This window comes from Manis pentadactyla, chromosome 12 (genome assembly GCF_030020395.1).
Source record: "Manis pentadactyla isolate mManPen7 chromosome 12, mManPen7.hap1, whole genome shotgun sequence".
Classification (NCBI taxonomy): Eukaryota; Metazoa; Chordata; class Mammalia; order Pholidota; family Manidae; genus Manis; species Manis pentadactyla.
The window spans coordinates 4,034,467-4,049,592 of NC_080030.1; the positions used below are offsets into that span (position 1 = coordinate 4,034,467).

Sequence of the window (15,126 nt, forward strand, 5' to 3'; positions counted from 1 at the left end):
TGAGACCAGAGACAAGTGGTTCTACAATCCTGTGCACATCCCTGCAAGCAACTGGGAGATACTGTGGCATAAGACAGCTCTGAAGGGTTTGGCAGGGTTACAAAGGAGGAAGGGAGGCAATGAGCACACGCAGGTGGACATCCAGACTACATGTCCAAGTGCTGTTCCAATTCCTGCGGAGAACCGACATTGGGCCTCTTGGACCCGGCTGTGGAAACGCCATCGGTACTGAGGCTGGGCACCCACAGAGATTCAGTCTGGGAGATGCTCCCACGGCCTGAAGCAATGAGAAGAGACAGGGAAACAGTGAGATCTTGAGGGGGAATATGTGGGGGTGTTGTGAGAGCAGCGAAGCCAGCAGATGAGTCAGCAAGCTGTGATGGGATTGGATGGCCCTGGTCTAGATAACGGAGCCAGCTAAGGAGGAGGCTAGGGGATAAGTCAGTCCCTAAGGGGAGAATGGAATCAAGAAAAGCCTCACACCACCACAAAGTCTCCAATCTCGTCAGTTTGCTGACTCAGCCCCCGTTGTATAGATATTTCATAACAAAACTTCACCGAGTGCTTGACCCTAGTTATGCAGTCAATGAAAGAATACATATTTGTTTGTTTATAACAAAACATACATTAACATCCAAATGGCTTTTTACATAGACAAAGTATATTTATAAAAAGAATATGACAGGGAATGATAGCTACCAATTATTGTACTCCTAAGAGAATGGAAGCACAGGGAAATGAAAGTGACATCATGACAGAATTTGTGGCTGGATAGCCACCGAATTGTCCAAACAAATGGATTCTGGCTGCCTTTTCTGAGAGCAACAAAGTATTCGGTGAGAAGCTTCTTGGCCTTTGAGAAGTTGAGAGTGAAATTCAGTGTTGACCTGAGGCCAGTTTGGATTGGGTTTGTGAATGTGCCTACATAGTAGGGAAGGAGGCAGGGGTGTCACTGTGAGTGTGTGTGTGTGTGTGTGTCTGTTCTCAGGGCGGGGGGGTCACAGAACCTGGGCAAGGTGAGCCGACCTTCCCTTGGGAACTCGTCCCTGACTCTTGTGGACTCAGCCGTCTTTGCCTTAGCTCAGCCAAATCCAGTAAAAAAGGAAGACACGCGGTCATTCATTTCCAGATTTCAAGCAAACACGTGAAAAAAAAAATCGCCATCCACTTCGCGGCATTTACATTTTTTATATTTAGTTAAATACATTTATACAATGTTCATTGAGCTCAGGAAAGCCGACGTGACCCTCTGAAGAGTCACCCACACCAGCAGGACGGGCGGGTCTTGGGTGGATACACCCAGAAGCAGCGGGCGGGCGCTCGGGTCCGGTGCGCTCAGAAGAGCCGTCTGCGGGCCTTGCAGGGGGGCCTGCGCCGCGCCGCGCGGCAGAGCCTGGGCCCCGGGCTGGGGGAGGGAGGCAGGGGCCTGAGCGCCGAGCTGGGCCAGGGCCCCGGACCGCCGAGGTCCAGGCTGAAGTCGGCGGGCAGCGGGCGCCTCCCCGGGCGGGGCCCATGCACAGGGGAGGCGCGCCGGGGGCCCGCGGCCCTGCAGAGGGGCTTCAGGAGGAGGGTGCGCGGGCAAGGGGGGCTGCAGCGCGGGTCGCGGGGCGCCCGTGGGGCTCTCTGGCGCCCTGCGCTCCGGGCCGCAACGCATCCGTCTCCCAGGTGGATTTGCCACGTGGCGTCGGGGTCGGCGGGGTGGAGCCACCGGGCGTGGGCGGGGAAGCAGAGCCCCTCGGGCGACCTCAGCAGCTGCGCGGGGACCACGACGACCACAAGGTCGGGGAGCGTGAGCTGCAGGGCTGCCTGCGGGGCCAGGACCAGCACCTCGTCGCCCAGGCGCAGCTCCAGGTCTGTTCCTGGCTCCAAGACCACGACGATCATACCGGGGGTGCCGGGAATATGCTGGCCCTGCAGGGGGGACTGGAGCTCTGAGCGCTGCCCTCCAAGGGAGGCCTGTACACGGCTGCAGGGAGGCACCTGCCAGCCCCTCCACCCTCCCCAGCCCGAACTGTGCCCCGCCACCCAGAAGCTGCCCTGCCCTGACCCGACCCCACCTGGGAGGACAACTTCGCGGACCACCCTAGGGGCCCGGAGCCCGGGCAGCACCGTCCCTCGCGTCACCCCCCGAGGGCCCAGGGTCTTACCTGGGTCGGGTCCAGGGCCACTGGCGGATCAGGACTCCAAGTTGGGTGCACTGCGGCTGCTTGTGCTCCTGCGGATGGAGCAGAGGGGGGAGTGAATGGTCTCCCGTGCAGGGCGGACTGGAGCGTCCAGCGTGTGGCTGCAGGAAGAGGTTCCCCGCCAGCGCGGACCAGGCGCAGGCAGCTGCCCCTGAGATCAGAGACAGTGCCCCAGACCTTCTGGATGAGGCACCCGCCCCTTCCATGACAGGACTCTCACCGGTGTAGGTGGCAGCTGACTTTTACAAAGGCTGTGAAAGCCCCTCACCTGCCCTGGGCTGCTGCTCTGTCCACCGACAGCTTGCTGGGTTCTGCTGGGTGGCGGCCCACCTGCAAGGTAGGGATGCACCCGGTGAGACTTGCGCACGGTGCCCCCGCTGCCCCAGCCCTCTCGCGGTGTCCACACCGAAGTACCCGATCCTCCGCCTGCTCTCCACCCACACCCACCCTTAAAGCCCAAGGTCAGCCTCTCGTGGAAACCAGAGGACCGCGTCTGCCAATGGGTCCCAACGCCCTCCCGTCGGCGCCCTTTCCACCCACTCTGTAAGGCGTCCCCTTAGCTGGGAGTAGGGAGGGAGGGAGTTGTGACGCTGACAGGAAAGACTTCGCCCTTTCGAGGGCTTTTAAAGGGAGGCATCTGTCCTTGGGCCCGAGAACTGGGTGACAGGTGGTGTCATGCCTGAAATGGGTGTGTAGGTAAGAGATGCAGGCGGACTGGGGGGAGCACCTGGAGAGATGCGGGGCCTGCGCCCTTTTTTTTTTTTTTTTTTGTAGATAATTATTTTTTATTGAAGGGTAGTTGACACACAGTATTACATTACATTAGTTTCAGGTGTACAACATAGTGATTCAACATTTATATACATGATCATTCTAGGTACCAGCTATCACCATACCAAGTTGTTACAATATCTTGACTATATTCCTTATGCTATACATTACATCCCGGTTACTTATTTATTTTACCATTGGAAGTGTGTACTTTTTTTTTTTAATTTGTGAGGGCATCTCTCATATTTATTGATCAAATGGTTGTTAACAACAATAAAATTCTGTATAGGGGGGTCAATGCTCAATGCACAATCATTAATCCACCCCAAGCCTAGTTTTCGTCAGTCTCCAATCTTCTGAGGCATAACAAACAAGTTCTTACATGGAGAACAAATTCTTACATAGTGAATAAGTTACATGGTGAACATTACAAGGGCAGTCATCACAGAAGCTTTCGGTTTTGCTCATGCATTATGAACTCTAAACAGTCAGTTCAAATATGAATACTCATTTGATTTTTATACTTGATTTATATGTGGATACCACATTTCTCTCTTTATTATTATTATTTTTAATAAAATGCTGAAGTGGTAGGTAGATACAAGATAAAGGTAGAAAACATAGTTTAGTGTTGTAAGAGAGCAAATGTAGATGATCAGGTGTGTGCCTGTAGACTATGTGTTAATCCAAGCTAGACCAGGGCAGTAAAACATCCACGTATGCAGAAGATTTCTCTCAGAACAGGGGGGGGTGAGGTTCTAAGCCTCACCTCTGTTGATCCCCAATTTCTCACCTGATGGCCCCCCTGCGACTGTGCCTGTCTTAGGTTGTTCCTCCCTTGAGGAATCTTACCCGTCTCTGGCTAACCAGTCATCTTCCGGGGCCATACAGGGAAATGTGAAGTTGGTAAGTGAGAGAGAAGCCTTATTGTTTGAAATGGTTAGCTTTTTATTTCTTTGCGTATTTATGCCCTGTAGCTTCTATGCCCAGCATTTGTCTTGAGGTGTCTTTACCACTTGGAAGAATTATGATACTCGGTAAATTTGATATGAGGCACGAATCCTATTTAAGGGTTGTAATTAGGAAGGAAGAAGAAAAGCTATAGAAGTAGCAGGCGGCAGAAAACCTGGGAAGATTGATTATTTCTTTGACGTATCTTCTTGTAGAGTAACTTCAGCATGGATAGGTTTTAAGCTACTACTTAAATTGCCTGCGTCCTTTCTTGGTGAGTGGGGGTGGAGTCCTAGGAGACTGCCCTGTCACAGCGGTCTGGGCATATGGGGGAGACCCCTCCATGCAGAGCACGTGGGGTCTGTAAGGAAAGCGGAGCCCACCCGAGACAGGTGAACTGACGGCTTCTCCACCTGACCCCCCGGGTGAGCCCTCTGGTCCACATGCCTGCCTCGTCCTTCAATTTCTAAACGTCCCAGATCCTGGGGGGCCAGGGACCCCAAGTCCCCCTAGTCTGTCCGCTGACAAGCCTTCCCCTCTTCCCCCCACATCACCCGACGTGCCCTTCACGCTCCCAAACATTTACCCAGGTACCTGCTCTGTGCCGCGTTGGCGGCCTTCCGTTCTGTCTGGGGCTCACTGGGGCTTCTGGGGCGCCGACGCCTGTCCATAGTCAGGGTCCCCTGCCTCCTGAGTGAGGTGGAGCCCCAGTCCTGGGCCTGTCCCCTGCCAGTCGGAGCGGCCAGCCCTGCGGCGTTGCGCTCTCCCGAGGGCCGGGTGTCGGTCCAAAGCCGGGGCTCCCCCAGCGGGAGTTCGGGCAGGTGTCCCTCCGGCCCCAGGCAGCGGGGTGCGGATCTGGGATCTGAGGGGTGGTGTGCTGCAGCCTGCAGGTTTTGTCCATGGGGGCGTGGTATGGGGGTGGTGGGAGGGGGCTGGGCGGGCGTGAGCCCCGGTTGGTGCCATCACTGTCCGGGCTTTCCTAGAAGGTCTAATGTGATTTGTTCACCCCGGTCTAAATAATAGGCGGGTCCAGCTAGGGCAATAATAGTGGGGATCAGCCATCCCTACGAGGGTATGTAATTTCAATCTGTCTCAGTCCACCAAATTGCAGGATTTCCTTTTGTCTGTGTGCAGTGATGTCTTCCTGCTGGCTGGCTGCTCTGTCCTTTAGAGCCCTCAGTGTATTAATCCTAGTTGCTCAATATTCCCTGTGTGGTCAGTCCCAACATCCGTGCCGTGTCTTGTTCTGATGCCCGTGTTCTTTCTTCTAACTGTGCTTTTGCCTTTTAATATGCCTTGTAATTTTTTCTTTGTAGCCAGAGAACGCACACTGGGTAAAGGCACTGCTGTAAATAAGCTTTTAGTAATTTACAGGTGACGGGCGACGGTTGGGAAGCTTTCTGTAATGCTGTGATGCGGGCTCAGGCGTATCGTCCACCTGTGCTTTTGGACTGCGGAAACCGCCATTCCTTATCAGTTTTTTCTCCCCCTTTGGGAGGGATAAGATGGCTATAGTGGGCAGCAGCTGAGTATTTTGCTTCTACTTGGACAGCTAGGGCTGACCGAAGTTGGTTATTTACCTTCCCCCAGGTTAATTAGGTTCCAGTAAAACCGCAGCTGGTTGGTTCCAGCTAACTGGTTTCTTAGGAGGGTGGGTGTTGTGAGGAAGAAGGGATGCTCTTGTGTATTTCCAGAGGGCCTCTTTGTCTCTCCCTGTGTCTAAAGCACAAGGGAATCTTCCACCCATGTTTACTGTGAGAATCTGGTCAACTGCCTTCAGGCAAAGCTCACAAAATCACGGGGCCATTCCTGTGATTGGGGCCCCCCTGAGTTGTTACCTCTGGGACTGGTGCCTAGGGAGCCTCCAGCGGCTTGTCAGTTACAATCCGGGATTTCCTGTCCGGGCACTTGTTCCCAGGCAGTTTGGGGCTGCAGTGTATTGTGGTTCTCTGTACCTGCCTGCAAGTCTGTCCAGTTTTGGGGACAGCAGTTTGCCGTGTGATCTCACTTCTCTTATCCATCTAAGAAGAGCTGGTGACTTTTCAGTGTTCGGGTTTTTACTTGTTAGGACGGATTGAAAATTTCTAAACTCCTTGCATGAGAAACCAGAAACTGGACATATCCCTTAGCTGGTTTTATTTATGTTTTTCTGTGTATGTGTTTTATAATCAACTCTGTGAAAATGGGTGTATATATGTGTGTGTGTGGATAAACATTATAGGTATAAATATATAAATACATCAATCTAGCAGGAAATGCAAAAAAGTCATGAAAGTAGTTATTCTGGTTAGAGGGATGCAGTATAGCTTCTCTCTTTTCTGGAAATATTTACTACATATATTAAAGTGAATAGTTGTTTCCATAATAATCAAGTTAAAATAACAAGAGGCTTTGAAAAGTCATTTGTTTTTTATTTTAAGGAGAAAGTGTTTTTGTACTTTTTTTTTCCCCCCAAGTTACATTTAAACATTTATGCAGACTCTCAACAGGATTAATGGCAAGGTCCTGATTAATAAGCCCTCTTTTTCAACATTCTAATCTTAAATGGATGTATTCTATTACCTCTCCTTATTTCTCTAACGGTATTACTGTAGTCAGCACACATATCACTCAGTGCACATATTTCAAACTTGTTTTTACTCAGTTGCTAATGAACTTTACATTCCAGCATTTCTTCAGTGTTTTTCCATCATATTATATATTTTTTCTTTTTTACGTTTTTTTGTTTTGGTATCATTAATCTACAATTACATGAGGAACATTATGTTTACTAGACTCCCCCATCACCAAGTCCCCCCCACAAACCACATTACAGTCACTGTCCATCAGCTGTAGTAAGATGCTGTGGAGTCACTACTTGTCTTCTCTGTGTTGCACAGCCCTCCCTGTGCCCCCCCTACATTATGTATGTCTGCTAATAGTAATGCCCCCCTTTCTTTTTCCACCTTATCCCTCCCTTCCCACCCATCCTCCCCAGTCCCTTTCCCTTTGGTAACTGTTAGTCCATTCTTGGGTTCTGTGATTCTGCTGCTGTTTTGTTCCTTCAGTTTTTGCTTTGTTCTTATGCTCCACAGATGAATGAAATCATTTGATACTTGTCTTTCTCCGCCTGGCTTATTTCACCCTCCAGCTCCGTCCATGTTGTTGCAAATGGTAGGATTTGTTTTCTTCTTATGGCTGAATAATATTCCATTGTGTATATGTACCACGTCTTCTGTATTCATTCATCTATTGAAGGACACTTAAGTTGCTTCCATTTCTTGGCTGTTGTAAGTAGTGCTGTGATAAACATAGGGGTGCATCTGTCTTTTTCAAACCGGGCTGCTGCATTCTTAGGGTAAATTCCTAGGAGTGGAATTCCTGGGTCAGATGGTATTTCTATTTTTAGTTTTTTGAGGAACCACCATACTGCTTGAAAAGTCATTCCTTTTTATGTGTTAATTACTCACATTCTAGGAATTGTGTCCTTACAATGGGCAGAGATATATACAAAGGTTTCTATGCAAAGAAAAAAAAAAAAAAAGGAATTGGCCCACACCGTTATAGGGGCTGAGAAGACCCACAATTTGCCATCTGCAAACTGATGAACCAGTAAAGCTGGTGGTATAATTCAGTCCAAGTCCAAAAGAGCTCTGATGCTCAAGGGAAGGAAAAGATGCACCTCCCAGCTCAGGAAGACAGCAATTCACCTTTTTCTTTTTTGTTCCATTCAGGCTCTCAAAAGATTGGATGATTCCCATCCACACTGGTGAGCGCAGATCTCTTTCCCTAGTCTACAGACTCAAATGCTAATCTCTCCTAGAAATACCCTCATGGACACACCCAGAAATAATGCTTAACCAGCTCTGCAGGTGTCCCTGAGCCCTGACTAATGGATACATAAAATTAACCATCACACAACAGTTTTATCAAGCCAAGATCGATAGAAACACAAAGACGTGTCCTATGTAATTTACAATGTTCTAGAACACATCTAAAAGTAAGTAGACACAAATGGATGAACTGGTTTTTATAACATTTGTATTTAACCTGAGACATCTAAATGTCATCATTTCAAAGTGGAGTCCATTGAGGACAGTGAAAAAGATAAATTATGTCCTTTTCTTCTTCCTGAGGGTGTATCCTCAGACTGGGCTTGGGCAGCGGGCAGCAGCCCTTGGGGACAGTGGCCCTGCAGACAGGTATGAGGAAGAGGGTGTTCAGGAAGGGGAGTGCTGGACCCCTGAAGGTGGTTGGCTGAGGGTCCCTCGGGAGCTGGGGGAGAAAAGCTCTGAGTCCTCAGCCTCTAAGGGAGGCCCAAATGGTGAGGAGGCTGCTAGCTGTTTCAGCCTTCCAAGCAAAACTGTGCCTGGCCATCTGCACGTTGCTATCACTCCGACAACTATCTGGAATGGCAACTCCTGGATGTCCCCTGAGGCCTGGATATTGAATACCAATATCCCACCATTGCTTTACAAGGTCACAGAGGACTTTCCTGGGGTGGTTTGGGGAGCAGCCTTGAATCACCATTGCGAGCTTGCCATCCTGGGGCCATTTCCACATCTGTGTGTAGCTCAACATTAGATCTGTGAGATCCATCCTTACTCTCTGTCATGGGTACTTGGGAATTCCTCTTGCTGGGTGGACTTCCGTTGGGTTAAGAATCCCCAGGGTATTTCCATCCCCCTGTTGACAAGCTCTGGTTAATAAGGAGTTATTTCAAGGCCATTTGTTGGGACCGAACCAGCACATCTGCTGTGGACACACACACACACACACACACACACACGCACACACACACACACACACATTGTTGGGGATGTCTGAGTACAGGGAACGTGTATACAGTTTTAGTAGCTGCTTCCCATTTTCCAAAGTGGTTCTACTCCTGTGAACTCGGAGGAGCCCTGCCTGGGTGATCTGGTTGCCCCACAGCCTTGGTAGCGTGTGGCACGACCACATTCTTCATTTCAGCTAAACTGATGTCTGTATTAGAGTCTCTCACTATGACTTTCATTAGGGTTTCCCTGAATCTAAATAGGTTCAATATTTTTTTTACATTTCAGTTGAGTATTTGTTTATCCTCTTTTAGGGAGTGCCTGTTCTCCAGTCTGACCCATTTTTAGCAAGTTTTCAGTACTTTGCATCATTTGACAGAAGTATTTACATAATCTGGCTTGATGTACTTTCCCGGATGTAGGTAATGCAAATCTCTCCTCCCCCTCTGGTTTATCCACTCCTGTCTTATTGTAAATTTTGATGAATAGTGGCTCTTCATAGATCTTAATATGGTCCAAGTTATAATTTTCTCCTACTTATTTGAGTTTCATTGTAGTAAAATAAAAATATCTTCTTATTTTGTGAAACTGCCTTGCTATCTTTTTAAAAATGTAAGCTATGTATTATGTGTATGTTCACACTGAAATTAAGATTTTTAAGTTATTAAGAAGGGATTGATTCCAGCAAAAGCCTGGATTACTTAGCTGCAAGATGGGTGGAGAACAAATCTCCCAACAAAACCACAGGGTGTACAAAGTTGGAAAGCTCAGGGCTGAGTTAAAATAGAAGTGGGGTGTAATTAAGAAGGGAACAGACAGAACGTGGAGAAGAGCTGATGTCAGAATGCAAATACACAAGCATTTTCCAAACTGATGAAAGACATCAATACACAGATGAAATTAATTCAACATTTCCTAAGCACAGTAAATACATAGGAAACAATAAGAAGTCAACCATTGTGCTAAAACCAAAGTTAACGTGACAGATTTTAGAGAATACAGAGGCCAAATAAACAAACAAACAAAAAAGGTTAGTTGGTGACATTCAAACAAAGATTAAATAAGATAGACATTAACAGGGCACCACTTAAAAATTGCTGGAAAAAAAATACTCATGTCAAGCCAGATTTTTATACAAACAGCAATATTGTCCATAATAAAGATGTCTTAAGAAAAAGCTTAAAATGAAACATTTTGCTGTTAGCTGACTTGAATTAGGAAAAATACTAGAGTGCATTATTAAGGAAAATAATTCCAGATCAAAAACCAGGAATGCAGGAAGAAATGAAAAGAGAAGGAAAGGAAATACAAATTAACTTTGTTTTAGGAGAAAATTCTAGAAATCTCTTATGGAGATGAAAATATTTGTAGTAAGAATGCAAAAGTTGGGAAGGTTAAAAATAGAATTGAAAGTGTTTCAGGTATTAACATGTGGGGGAGGTGGTAAAAGTAATTGATTAGATGCTGTTAAGTGAAGGATACATAATTAAGTCATTAATGTGACTACACAAGGATTTGTATATGATTGTAGCTGACAAGTTTATAGAGGGAACAATGAAAAAATGAGTTAAATCAAAGGCAGTGAAGTAAATAGAGTAAAGGAACACTAACTTCAGGTCAAAGGACAGGGAAAGGTAAAGTTGAAATGATCTTGAATTTACCAGGAATTAGCTAACATGTAAATGTACAAAATATTAATTTTAAAAATGTCTGTGTAATATATTCTATAGACTTTCAATAAATAGTTTGGATATTCTGTCATCAATTTATTTAAAATAAAAATTTAATTCTTTCCTAATTAAACACAAATTGTATGGAAATTTTTGTGCATAGAAGCACCCATCCTATTTTTATAGACTGTATCCATGGTGGGAGAAAAAGGACACATTAAAACACGATAGAAATTGCAAATACAGATAGCATTAACTTTTTCAGCTACAACAGTATCTGACAGTGTCAATGCCCCATATTTTTGTGTTGCTGTGTAAAGACTGAGGAGTCTCTCAAATCCCATTGCCAGGGGATAGAATGTCTCCTCTGGATTATTCACTGATTGGATTATCCACTCCTTTCCTCTATAAAAGGGGAGTGGGAGGCAGAATTCATTGCATTTTCCAGCAAGCTGCAGGCTGTCTGCATCTCAGGAGAGGGGTCAGAACTGTGACTCTGCAGCCGTAGGGGAACCTGCATTGGCTTACCTGCAGAGCCAACCTATTCTGGTGAGTACAGAATCCACATTGACAACAGGAGTGTCCCTTGTATACTTTTTCGTTCTGTAACACTTATTTTAAAGTAGCAGATAGTGGATCTGAACCTACAAGACATCTGATTGAAAGTTATTCCCTCGTGTTAAAGTTTAAGGAATAGTCAGGTGTTGTATGTTGCTGTATATGAGGCTTTTTGGGATAACACACTAATAACTAACAATAAAATAGAGCAATTATAACACACTGTAATAAAAGTTATGTGAATGTGGTCTCTCTCTCTCTCTCAAAATATCTTGTGCTGCATTCACCCTTCTGGCGATGACATGAGATTATAAAAAGCCCACGTGATCAGATGAAGTGAGGTGAGTAACCGGGGTATTGTGGGAGGGGAAATGGTCTGGAATTGACACTAGGTAATGATCTTGAACTTTCTGTCCTTGACTTATGTCTGCTGCATGCTGTCCCAAGATCTCACTCTGAAATTGCAGTGTCCATACTGGCAGAAATGCACATTCTTAGTCCCCGGACAAGACCTACCTGGGTGAAGGTCCAGAAATCCCGGGTTTTAACAACCCCGCAGGCAATCATGATGCATAGTGCAATTCCAGACCCGTCCCTCCAGGGAGACAGGAGGGTGGACGATCCCAGTGAGCTGAGAGCTCTCTCTGGGCCGGCAGTCCTCATCTCCCATTTTATTCACACTCCCCATTTCCTTCTGTTTTCAAAAGGGGATGCTCCAGAGAAAGATGCTGCCCCAGGCGTCCGAGAAGAAAAGACAAGTCCGTTTGGCGAGGACCAGGCAGAAGCATCATCAAAGGTCTGCACTCCCTATAAGATTGACCAGCTGCATTTTTGAAAGGCCAGTCACGAGGGTAACATCCCATCCGGGCAACAAGGTGAAGCGTAGTCCCCAGAAAGACAGCCTGGAGAAGCCTGAGCAAATCTGTGCCTACAGGAGGCTGCAGGGACTCCACGCCTGTAGCAGGGAAGGAGAACTTTGCAGTACTTTGGACTTTGCAAATATCTTAAAAGTAACCACCCCGGGCGGTCCGGGGCAACCCCTGGGACATGCTGGTACAAAGTCTGTAGGCACCAGCCCTGAGCCCACGGCGGCAACGCCTTTAGGTTGGGCAGAGATGATCCCCGGAGTGGGGCTCCGTCTCCCCCTTCCCGGCTGCAGAGAATGGGTGACACCTGCAGATATCAGGAGGCAGACCCTGAGGGTGAAGAAGGCCAGAGAGAGGCTGGCAACAGCCCTGAGGGAAGACGGGCTTGCCAGGGGCCAAGAAGGACGTTCCCAGGAGTAGGTGACGAATCCGAGAAGGTCGTGTGGGAGAAGCCGGGTGCTGTGACCTGGAGGAAGTGGACACTGTGAGGCAGCTGTCACTTTTACTTGCCCATTTCAGTGTCAGTCCTGTTTCTTGCTCTGGACTGTGATGCTTTATCATATAGAATTTGTAGTTTATTAAAATAAACTCTTTTGAGAGCACAAATGCAGAGTAACGGTTTTGTGCTTGAGACAGGGTGTCACGTGATAAGGTACTTTCCTCGTCCTTGGAGAAATTTTACTTGTCCTCGTAACGTCAATTCTATTTACTACAATTTTTATTCATTTTTATCTTGAATTCTACAGAGGTGACCTAGCCTGAGGGATTATTTAGGGTTTTTAGTTTAATATGGACCCTCAAGAAAAAGATGCTTACTCTGAAAGAGGTTATTGTTCTTAATGTCAAATTAATTTGACTCTGTTAATATCCCATTCTATTTAGCTCACTTTCACATCTCATTTTAACATAAGTTGTATCTTTTTTTCCTCCCAAATGCTAATTCAGGACATAAGACAGTTTTATATAATTTAATTAATCCATATTTGCCTCTTGCATCCTTGTTACCTAAAAATTACCTGGGTGATTTTTTAAAAATGACCTTACAGACGGCTGGTTAGCCAGAGACGGGTAAGATTCCTCAAGGGAGGAACAACCTAAGACAGGCACAGTCGCAGGGGGGCCATCAGGTGAGAAATTGGGGATCAACAGAGGTGAGACTTAGAACCTCACCCCCCTGTTTTGAGATAAATCTTCTGCATCCGTGAATGTTTTGTTGCCCTTGTCTAGCTTGGATTAACACTTAGTCTACAGGCACACACCTGATCATCTACATTTGCCCTCTTACAGCACTAAACTATGTTTTCTACCTTTATCTTGCATCTACCTACCACTTCAGCATTTTATTAAAAAAAAATAAGGGAGAAATGTGGGATTCACATATAAATCAAGTATAAAAATGAAACGAATATTCATACTTGACCTGATTGTTTATAGTTCATGATGTGTGATCAAAACCGAAAGTTTCTGTGATGACTGCCCTTGCACTGTTCACCATGTAAGAACTTATTCACTATGTAAGAATTTGTTCACCATGTAAGAACTTGCTCGTTATGCTTCAGAAGATTGGAGACTGTTGAGAATTAGGCTTGGGGTGGATTAATGATTGTGCATTGAGTCCCCTATACAGAATTTTATTGTTGTTAACAACCATTTGATCAATAAATATGAGAGATGTCCTCTCAAAAAAAAAATGACCATAGATTCTTAAGAAGGGAAATGTGGGGAACATTTTACACTGAGGAAGACTTGCCAGGAGCCTTCACCCTGAGGTAGGTCCTGGGTCAATGAACTTGTCCCCCTCACAGCTGAGGACACGTTGTAATTATCCAACAAATGTGAGTGACGTTCCTAATGGCCAGTGCCCAGAGGGGGGAAAAAACAGCAGACATTTTTGGGGCACATGGGGATCTTGAGCTCATGGTCACCTCCCCCTTCAGACATTTGTCGAACTCTGAATTTTGTTTTTCAGAATACCAATAACATTTGGAGACCTGCCACGGGGAGGAGCAGCAGAAGGCGTACTCGGATGTTAGATTAAAGCCCTGTAATTCAGCACCGGGCATACAGACAATCATATTGTAATAACTTTATACAGTGACAGATGGTAACTAGATTTATTATTGCAAGTATTTCGTCATGTATTTCACTGTCAAGTCACTGAGTTGTACACCTGACTGCATATTCATTATGATGTTGTATATAAGTATATTTCAATAATAAAAAACAAACAAACCCTGTAGACTCAAGGCAGAACTCTAGAGGCAGAGGATGAGGGGTAGAGCCCAGCACAGTCCCCGGTTGACTGAAAATGAGAAGACACTGCTTTGTAAAAGGGGGAACCGTTTCTGATTAAGGATGCTTTCACCTGGGCTCCTACAGAATTTCATGACACAGTGACTGACATCCAACAGGGCGTGGCTAGATAGGCCAAACGACAAAACCGTTATCACTGAACCAATAGTTAAACAAAGAGAAGAAAGAAAAATAAGAAGCCGCCACAATGAGATGTTTGCAGTTACCCAATAAGGAGTTTTAAATATGAACCATACATAGAAGAAATGGAGAACAAGATGGAACAAATAGAGATGATGAAAAATTCCACCAGGAAATTGCAATCTGTAAAATGGCTCACCTGGGCACCCTAGGATCCCCCCTCAACCGAATACTATAAAATTACAGCTGCATTAGATTTAATAGCAATTAGAGACTGAACAGCACAGGAAGTAAAAAATATCCAAAACTGATACAGTAACAAAGTCAAATGGAAATTACAGGAAAAGGAGCGTTAGAGACATGTGCCATAAACGGAAGCTCTGGATCTAAAATATTAAATACTGTGGGATATGACAAAGTCGAATCAGAGACGTGAGGGGCCATGCACCCAAAACTAACACCTCACAGAAAAATTAAAGAAGATATACATGAGTGGAGAAATGTACCAACTTCATGCATTGCTAGACTCCCTTTTTTCATTTGTTCATTCACTGTTTTACTGAAGTATAGTTGACCTACAATATAATATCGGTTTCAGGTATACAACATAGCACAACAAACTATATACATTATGAGATGCTCACCATGGTAATATAGCTACCGTCTGTCACCATGCAGTTATTACAATATTATTGACCATATTTGCCATGTTCTTTCATCTCATGATTTACTTATTTTATAACCAGAAGTTTGTACCTCTTGACCCCTGTCACCTATTCCCACGTCCCCTCTGGCCCCTGGTCCCCTCTGGCAACCAGCGATTTGTTCTCTGTGTTTATGGGTCTATTTCTATTTTGTTTGTTTTATTTTTTTACTTTGCACATAAGAGTGCAATCACAGGGTATCACTTCAACCTGACGTCCAAATAAAAATTACT

The 15,126-nt window shown here is 45.8% G+C and overlaps 1 protein-coding gene across 1 annotated transcript; it reads right to left on the reverse strand.

Moving 5' to 3' along the window:
* Window positions 1-1,335: 1,335 nt before the first annotated feature.
* LOC118915202 (proline-rich protein 23D1-like) lies at window positions 1,336-2,524 on the reverse strand. The gene is made up of 2 exons (XM_057489542.1): window positions 2,148-2,524; window positions 1,336-1,911 (listed from the first exon to the last, which is right to left on the reverse strand). The coding sequence occupies exon 2, from the start codon at window positions 1,882-1,884 to the stop codon at window positions 1,336-1,338; it is 549 nt and encodes a 182-aa protein (XP_057345525.1). The 5' UTR covers window positions 1,885-1,911; window positions 2,148-2,524.
* Between the last annotated feature and the right edge of the window lie 12,602 nt (window positions 2,525-15,126).